General features: G+C 38.5%; 1 protein-coding gene across 14 annotated transcripts in view; it reads right to left on the bottom strand.

The window, feature by feature from the left end:
• Positions 1 to 3,841: 3,841 nt before the first annotated feature.
• Positions 3,842 to 8,757, bottom strand: part of picalma (phosphatidylinositol binding clathrin assembly protein a) — a 48,807-nt gene continuing 43,891 nt past the window's right edge. For 13 of the 14 annotated variants that reach the window (XM_042499240.2, XM_042499241.2, XM_042499242.2 and 10 more), the window contains 2 exons: positions 7,650 to 7,753; positions 3,842 to 5,283 (listed from right to left, as the gene is read on the bottom strand). In XM_042499240.2, coding sequence (XP_042355174.1) covers positions 7,661 to 7,753 — 93 coding nt within the window. In that variant the 3' untranslated portion in view covers positions 3,842 to 5,283; positions 7,650 to 7,660. The remainder of the gene's footprint in view (positions 5,284 to 7,649; positions 7,754 to 8,757) is intronic. The other variant, XM_042499243.2, reaches the window with a different exon arrangement.

Raw genomic sequence — 8,757 nt, 5'->3', positions numbered from 1 at the left:
AGCAGCACAAAACATAAAACACATGACAGCTGGTCCATCAGCTGCAGCTGTAGACCACAAGGAGGCAGAAGAGCTCTAGTGTTGACTAGTCTACTGACTGATCCTCTGACCTGCAGGGATTTCTGAATCTCTGATTGACTCTGATTGATATTCATACTACATTTCAGAATGTAAAATAACTAACCTATTAGTCTATTACAAATAATTATTAACAATGCAAATCATACATCAGACCATAGACTGTATATAAAGTTCAGACCAAGACCCCAAGTAGCTTAACTACCTGGAAGAAGCACAGAAATTGGTAAAATATTTTCTGATGCCCCATTTATTTTATTTCATTTTATTTTATTTTATTTTATTTTATTTTATTTTATTTTATTTTATTTTATTTTATTTATTTTTTGAGTTTTTATTCATTGACTTAAATTTATTTATTCCTTATTATTATTAGTTTAACCTCAAAAATATATTTCTTTGTTAATTACATCAATTTATTTATTTATTTTGGGCAGATTAATTAGTTCAAGTCAGTAACCAGCAGGAAGGATTAGGAGCAAGTGTTAGGGTACGAGTTAATAGAATTGGTTCCGTTCATGTTCTTGTTGTATGTCAGTCAGAGACCAGTTTATTCTGACATCTCAGATATTTTTTTGCATAATGTCCAGAATACTGGTGTAAAATCAATAAAAGGATTTGACAAACACAGATATTTTCTGATGTTTTGCTGCATTAAAGGAGGCACAGTAACAGATATTTTAAAGATACACTTGTTATTGTGGTTAAAGAATTAGCATTTCTCAATATCTTTTTGTAACGGATTCTTTTGCAAGTTCCCTGTTTGCGTAGGAATTTGGTGTTGACCCTCCCTGACAGACCTGGTCACAGAAAATGCATATTGTTAGCTGCCACCATCTCAGCATTGGTTTCTCCAGCTTCCTGCTTCTTAATAACAGACAAAACAGTTGGTCCAGTGTAAAGCAGCATCATTATGAGTGTTCCTTTTCATCATTTTGATTTGATTTTGTTGATTATGGAGGCACCCTGTGGACAGGGGTGATGGCGATACCGCTGTTAAGGTCACAGAAAATACACAAAATACAATAATATAAGATCCTGCTCCCACTGCTTCTTCTAGTTAACTGGCCAGCTAACTGATAAAAAGTGCTCACTTTAATTGATAATGGTCTTGTTTGCTTGTATGGGTGTTTGTAGTGTGTATTTTATTGGTTTGTACAAAAAAAGGGGGGGATAGCAGTTTATATTGTATTGGGCTGTATATAAGACTAACTCAGCTGTCCATATCGTACATGAAATTTTGGAAGTTGTTTATAAAAAACCCTAATGTGTATACAGTATATGGGAGTAGGAATGAATACATGCGTAGGCCTACTTCTTCCTATTCTTTTTCAAACATGTGATATTTAAGTTTTAATGGATTGAATATTGTTTATTGAGACCGAGGCCTTCTTTTTAAAAATCTTTTCGTTTTCTTTCATTGCGCTTGGCTGCATGTTTGAAATAAAGACTCATTTATTCATTCAGTATTAACATTAAGGCAATCTACTGTCTACATCATTACAATGTGATGTGTAAATGTCTGAAGAAAATAATATTCAACAGATCCCACAGGTCTTGATCGGAAAATTCTAAATTCAGAAAGAAAAGGCTTAATGGCTGTTTAGATCAAATTCAGAATATTGCCACACTAAGAATAAAAGTGGATTATTAGTGTGCACGTAAACGTGGTCAGGGACAGGGAAGGATGAGGGGGACGTCACAGAACATCTGGAGGGGGGCTGGACCAGCCTGAGGCTGCATCTCCCCACCTCAGGACCTTTGGGTGCTGCTTGGCAGAAGGAGAAAGAGGAACCCCATTGCATACTAATTAAATTTTTGTTCACCCAGCTCACAGGAAAGTGAGTTTTTGCATGTTAAAAATGGAAAAGTTCTAGTTTTCATTTCTTAAGAATCCACTCAATATGCAGGTTATTATTGATAATAGCTTTCAGCACATTCAGGCTGTAAATCTGTTGAAATATCTGAAATCAAAGCTATGTGATTTATGAATTACATGATTTGAGATTATGTATGATAATTTGAAGCATTATTTGAGTATCCTGAGAGTCCTAATTGAGAGAAAACAGTCCAATTCTGCTTTTTTTTTGGTCGATCCATCTCATTTTGGAAGGGAGGGAATAGTCAGAACAGGTTAACTGTCTGAATGTGGCTGTGAAAAGGGAGGCCTCAGTTCAACAGTAAGTCTTCTATTAACTCGCCAATTAATTCTATCGTGAAAGTCGGTGTGTCACACAAACACACTTGCATCTTTCTGCTGCTGCATTCAAACGAAGGGGAAGTGGCTGCACCACAAAGAATCTTCTTACTGCTGGTTGGGAGGCTTTGCCAAGCAGGATGTAGCTTTTATATCAAGGTCCTTCTGTGTGTGTGTGTGTGTGTGTGTGTGTGTGTGTGTGTGTGTGTGTGTGTGTGTGTAGGCGTATCTTGAACATGGATGCACCTGTGGCTTCAGCAGCAGAAGCCTCCATAATGATGAAAGGTCGGACACCAACACACAGAGGGTCAGGGACACCACTTAGATGACCTACATTCATACATTAGAAAACTATGTGAGGATGTTTCTCAGCCTCGAGCAGCAGCTGACATTTTTAATTTTTAATTTACAGTGCCAACTGACGACAATGTTTAAGGTGAAACTTTTACTTATGTTACTAAATGCAGGAGATGTTGATGGGAATCCATCAACACACCTTAAATTTCGACATAGCAACTTTGACCACTCCATCTGTTTTCATAGTCTGTCTTGGAGGACACACACTTTTAATAATGAGGAAATCATCAAGCATTTAAAAAATGTATATTCATTTTGACAAGATTATGTGAATTGCAAATTACTAATCCTCACAAAAACACTTGTCAATGCATCTCTCCCGAGCGCTCGGGCAGCACTAAACCCCTGCTCTTCCCTGACGAGGACCCGATGCATATACCTGCTATTTATAAAATCACTTCGAGAGAGACTCACTGCAGCCTGCTCTTTTTTGTTCTGAAAATGTTGGCATGTAGCCCAGCTCTGTGGATGATAAATTGGGTGCAGGAAATACAGTCAGTGCTGCAGGAAGAAGCAGTGAGTGACAACAACCCTTCATTAGAAGTACTCTCGGTGGTGGAAATGCTGAACTTTGGTTTCAAAGGTACTATTCCAAAAGTTTTTCATGTAAATGTTGCTTAACCCTTTGAAACCTGGATTTACAACAGATTTCTTGTTTGCCTTCAGACAACTTTCATAGACTGTTAAATCCTTTGTAACCTAAGCAAACTGATATGATTTCTTTCAAAAATGTGGCAGAAAAGGAAACAAGCACCTTCACAACAAAAAAAAACAAAAATGTCCAACTAATTGCAAGAAATTAGCAAAAGGTGAGAAGAAAAAAGATATTAAATAAAAAACAATCCGGAAGAATTCCATGAAACTATATTTATAATTATTAAATATACTTTTTTTCCCCCAATTTTCAGCAATGATGGGTGTCATTTTCTTGTTCGTTTTGACTTGTCTTTTCAAACTTATTTACTGGTAATTTTCTTTTCTTTTCCAATTTCTTGCTTATTTTTGGGCAACGTCTTGTCAAGTTGCCTTCTCCCCATGTATTAGAAAGAAATCAGCACAATTTGCTCATGTTTTAAAGGGTTAATAGCCAAGATCTGTCTGCTACTGACCTCAAGAAACATTAACAAAAAAACTTCTAAATGATACACTTATTGAAAAATCAGCGCAGAAAACTTTGTTAAAATATAAACAAATAAAGAGTCAGAGAAGTGTGGAAGCTTGCACTTTATTGGAAAAATCAAACAAACAAAAATATAATCTGCAGGGACAATGCAGCAAATATGCTCAGTTAATGGATTAAGGGCCACTTTTATGTTCAGACCATCTTTCATACCCGCACTCGCCCATTCGTCTGATTGGCAGGAAAAGTTTTATGTACACAAAGCGCCGATCAACAGTGCTCTATTCTCCTGCACTACTACACCTCTCTGGCCCCGCCCCCTCCTTAACCCTTAGTTTCCAGTCCAACCTCAAGCTCCGCATTGTCCCGACTGCCCCCAGTGCTCATCTATGGAAACATGATCTGAGCATGAAAGGGACCCCGCACATTCAGGTTGGAAAAAGGGCAGCCAGCAGCTTTGTTAAATGTAAGAATAAATGGCATGCCAAAAGCGTCAAAAAAGCATAAATGCAGATTCCTTTCCAATGCAATGCTGCCTCGATCACAAAATGTAGTGCTTTTTTTTTTTTTTCTGATGTGAAAAATGTTCCCTCGCCAAATTTGTAGAAATCGACCCCACCGATTTACCCGGTGTTTATGAATTATTACGTTCATACACATCCTCCGTGTGACCCCCTCAAGCCACACATAAACTGTACAAGGCATCATGCGAGTACAGAGAATATTTAGTGCCCCAACAGCAAAACGTGTCATCTCTTTAAACTTTATATTAACTTCTGTTTTTTTAAAAAAATCATCTCAATCACTCAAAATCCAATTCTACAATCAATCATACCTATAAACCATAACTATAAACCTGAAGACCTTCCTTCCGCAAGGAGGAGGTCAGTGACTAGTTACATTTACTTTTTTTTGTCTATGTAGGTAATCATAAATAAATACAAACAATACACAAGGAATGTCTACTGCAAACAATACATACAAAAAAAATAAAACAAAAATGTGTGGTATATAAAGAGTTTGCCATTATTTTTCTAATTTGGGGGATGTTTTAAGAAGGAAATCATGATTGATAATCAAAAGAAGTGACTCTCAAAGCCTCATCTGGAGAAAGAGGAAGAAAAAAAGACAAACGGTGTGCATGTGTGACAACAAGCCAACTTTGTTTTTTGTTTTTTTAATCCAGGTGCATAAACAGCGATGTCAGAAAGTCTTTAGTCCGGGATGACGTCGGGGCTGATCCCTGTCCACATGATTTCCGGTGGCAACACGCACTCGTCTCCTCCTTCCATGACTTAGACATGACTAGATGGGCACAACGTCCACTGTGACGCCTCGCTGAGATGGTCAGAGCCGTTCCCAGTCACCGCGATTTTAAATTCAAGTCTTATTTGGGCCTTTCGTTCTCAGAGAGAGGTGAGTTCATTAGAGGCAAACTGCAGGTTTGCTCAGATAGTTGAATTTGTCGTGAATCATCTCCAGACGGGAAAGACCCTCCCCCCACCCCCCCTTCAGGTTACATAAACTGCATCTGGTGAGAGAAAAAGAAACAAAAAAAGACAGTGTCAAATCACATTTATTGGAACATGGAAAACAGACCCAGCAATACAGGACCAGTAGCTAAATCCCGTTCGCACAGGATAATAATGTCTGTATTTTACTCAAAGTTACTGACAGCAGTGCATTATTTGCTTCTATGCCGTGTTGTGGGACTGGTTGGTTGGGGTCTAACTTTTTTTATATAAATAAATATATATATTTTTTTCAAGTTGTATGTCCCTCACCTAAGCCAAAATAAAAAAAAGTCCTTCAATGCTTTCATTTTTTTTTTAAAATGCTGACCCATTTCGCAGCACCCCTCCCCCCCCTCATAAATAACAAACAGTCCCTCTCCCTAACCACCAAAGGAGGCTGGTGCGGCGACTAGGAGCACACGCAGAACGCCGAGTCCAGTCAAAGTACAATTCAAATCCCCAAATCAGCAGCAAATCACAGAAATGCCACTCAAACGGGACTAACATTATCCCATGACCTCTGTGTTTGCCGAAATATGGAAGGTAATGTGCCCTGGAAGTTTTACTTTACAAATTATTGACATGGCTGATTTGCACAGGGTTAAAATCAGACATCCTCCGCAATTATTACAAATAATCGGAAGTCCGCACGTTAAAACTAGTCCCCTGTGAATAGGGCTTAACGCTGAACAATTATTTAAAAGAATATTTTGTAGGTGTCATAACAGCTGCTTGAGTGATCCTCAGATTCTACAAAAATGGAGGGCATCTATGTTAGAAAAGGTGTCCTATGAGCACGTTAGGGTCAACGATGACGATGAAAGCTGTAAGAGGTCATGGGCTTATTTTTTTGTTTGGAATATGTCTGCTGCACTGTAATGATTTGGTGGTTAGTTGTCCCGCTGCAGCTGCTAAATTACTATTTTGGGTCTAAGAGTGTGTAGCTTCCAGGGACCTGTGGATATGTTGTGCATGTTTGAGTGAAAAAATAAATAAATAAAAATTTGAATTATAAAATATTCTAAAAATTGCTAAGGGGCTAAGTGCAATTTCCAAAGTGCAGGAGCTGCAATTTTTTGCTAACATAAAATGCGTCACAACAGACCGTTTTAAACGCAGCACTTGTATTTGCTATAAATAATCCTCTACCAACATGGAACTGGTTCTGTCTCCCTAAGTTTGAGCTGTTCAGGGCATATCGACCAAAATTAAATTGGTTAGGAACCTGAAATGTTGGTTGGAACCAAAAAATTGCATTTTTTAAAATTATTTTTATTTCTTTATCCTGAAATGCAAAGTGTGATGACATTAGTGGGCGTGTCATACTCAACAGGATGGAGTGAGAGCACAGAGAAGGCCAGTCCAGCGAGAAATGTTTAGAAATAAATTTTACAAAAAGCATGCAGTGGTATCAATAATATTTGTGCTTGTTTTTGGGTAAAAACAGATCAGATCACACCAAGTTTGCAAGAATTCTTAACCGAACTGGTTCAAGAACCAGAGCTAATTTTGTGGAAAATGTTTAAGAGAGGCCCCAGCCTACAAATCATGACAGATAGGGGGGAAATGCTTGTTCGGTACAGACTCCAGCAAAAATCCCATTATCAAAATGTTTATACATCGTTTTCAGTCAAAATGAAATGCAAAAATGACCATTCCCACTAAATTTGTGACTCCGATTTCTTGTAATATGTGAATTTTAATTTTATTTTTTGCATATTGTGCAGCTCTGCCAGTAAGCAGACTTCTAATGTGTCTCCAGTCTATTGCTATGTGCGTGAATACATCAGCTAAAAATGTTCCAACAAAGCAGGATAAAGATGGTGAGTGAAGCTTGGACTGCAAAATAAGAGCTCCAATTCACAAGGAACAAGTATGACTGGTGATTGAGCTCATTTCTAAGAACCTCTGAGATGTTTATTCCTTTAAAGGGTTAAAATATGTCTGCTCTGTGATATCACCTGATGAATCACAGCAACTGACAGCCTTTGTTTTTTGTGTTTCAGGCAATGAATCAGACATCCTGGTTTTGTCTTGCTGCCATCAACAAAGCATGGTGCAACAACTTCACATGCGCACTGTGTGTTCATGGATGTGGAATTTAAGTCTGCGTCAAACTACGCGTGTAATTCTCAAAATCAAACTTTAGTTTTGAGCAACTAGAGCTACAGGAGCTGATCCGTAAGTGCAGAGTGCAGAGTGTGCAAAGCAGCCAGCTGGGGAGTCAAATGTGACAGCATCTCACAGCACAGTGTTGTGACTCGCACTAAGATCAGCCACTTAACAGCCAGTCCTGCACACACAGAACAGACAAACTATCATGCACTTTGCCGACACACTCGGGGACCTGGAGGTGCAATGACACACAGACGAGGAGCTGTACCTAAAGATGCTCTATAAGAAATTCTGCAGAAAGAGCTGCGCAAAGGGGTCCTTCCCTGCTGCTCTGAGGGGGCTGGGACTGGAAGGACTGGAAGTTGTGGGGGACTGAATCACAGAGGAGAGGGTGGAAACACAACAGGAGAGAAATGGAGAGCCAACGAGAAGAGAGCAACTCCAAAGCTGCGCTACAGGTGTCTGAAAAAGACTGTCTAAAAACTAATGCATTCTATTTTTAAGCAAAGCACATAATGATAATACTGTGTGGGTGGCATGCACTTTGTCACATTTTGTATTTATTACACTTTTCCACATCAGCTAAGCATACAAATGAGCAATATTTCAACCTTCTCATTTTATTTATTTTTTTTTATTTCAACCATTTGCAGGTGTTCTTGTGCACAAATTGAGGATCCGTGTAAAACAGGTGGATACATTTTAGAAGTTTTGCATAGAAACTGCATAGTGTAAAGTGAAGATCAGGGATACCCAACTTGCTTTGCTTAAGGAGCATGTTTGCAGAAGTACAGCAGCAGCCCCCATACATGTTTCTAGTACTTTAGAACATTTCTTGGATTTTTTAAGATTTAAGGACGTTTCTAGAATTTTATGACATTTCTTGGATTTTATAACGTTTCTAGGATTTTAGGTCATTTTTAGGATTTTAGGATATTTTGGGGATTTTAAGGACATTGCTAGGATTTTGCGACATTTCTAAAATTTTAGTTAGTTTCTAGGATTTTTCGACATTTTCAGGATTTATTAGAACATTAGGGGCTTAAGCTAGGACCTCTGTCAGGGGGTGTGGATCCTCCGCTTGCACTTTCTTGGATAAACAAGCTCTATTTTCATGCTTTTTTTTATGCACTCTGGCTCCTCATGTATACTAAAAGTATCAAAACAATTCCCAGGGTGAATCCCTTAATTTTTTGTGAATTAGAAAATTGTTGGGCGGCCACCCTTCACCTTATCACGGGCCAGATTGGACCTGCTGGCTGGAAGTATCAGTGGTGTACACTGATTAGACTCTGAGACCCTTAACCTGCAAGATTTCACACACAATTAAACCCTCAACCTGTGGGGGACGCTTGACTCGGTGTGGAGAAAAACAG

The sequence above is a fragment of the Plectropomus leopardus genome, chromosome 15 (genome assembly GCF_026936395.1).
Source record: "Plectropomus leopardus strain MGB_pleo_1.0 chromosome 15, ASM2693639v1, whole genome shotgun sequence".
Lineage (NCBI taxonomy): Eukaryota > Metazoa > Chordata > Actinopteri > Perciformes > Serranidae > Plectropomus > Plectropomus leopardus.
The sequence above is the reverse complement of the archived record's forward strand: the minus strand, read 5'-3'. Positions and strand labels throughout refer to the sequence as shown.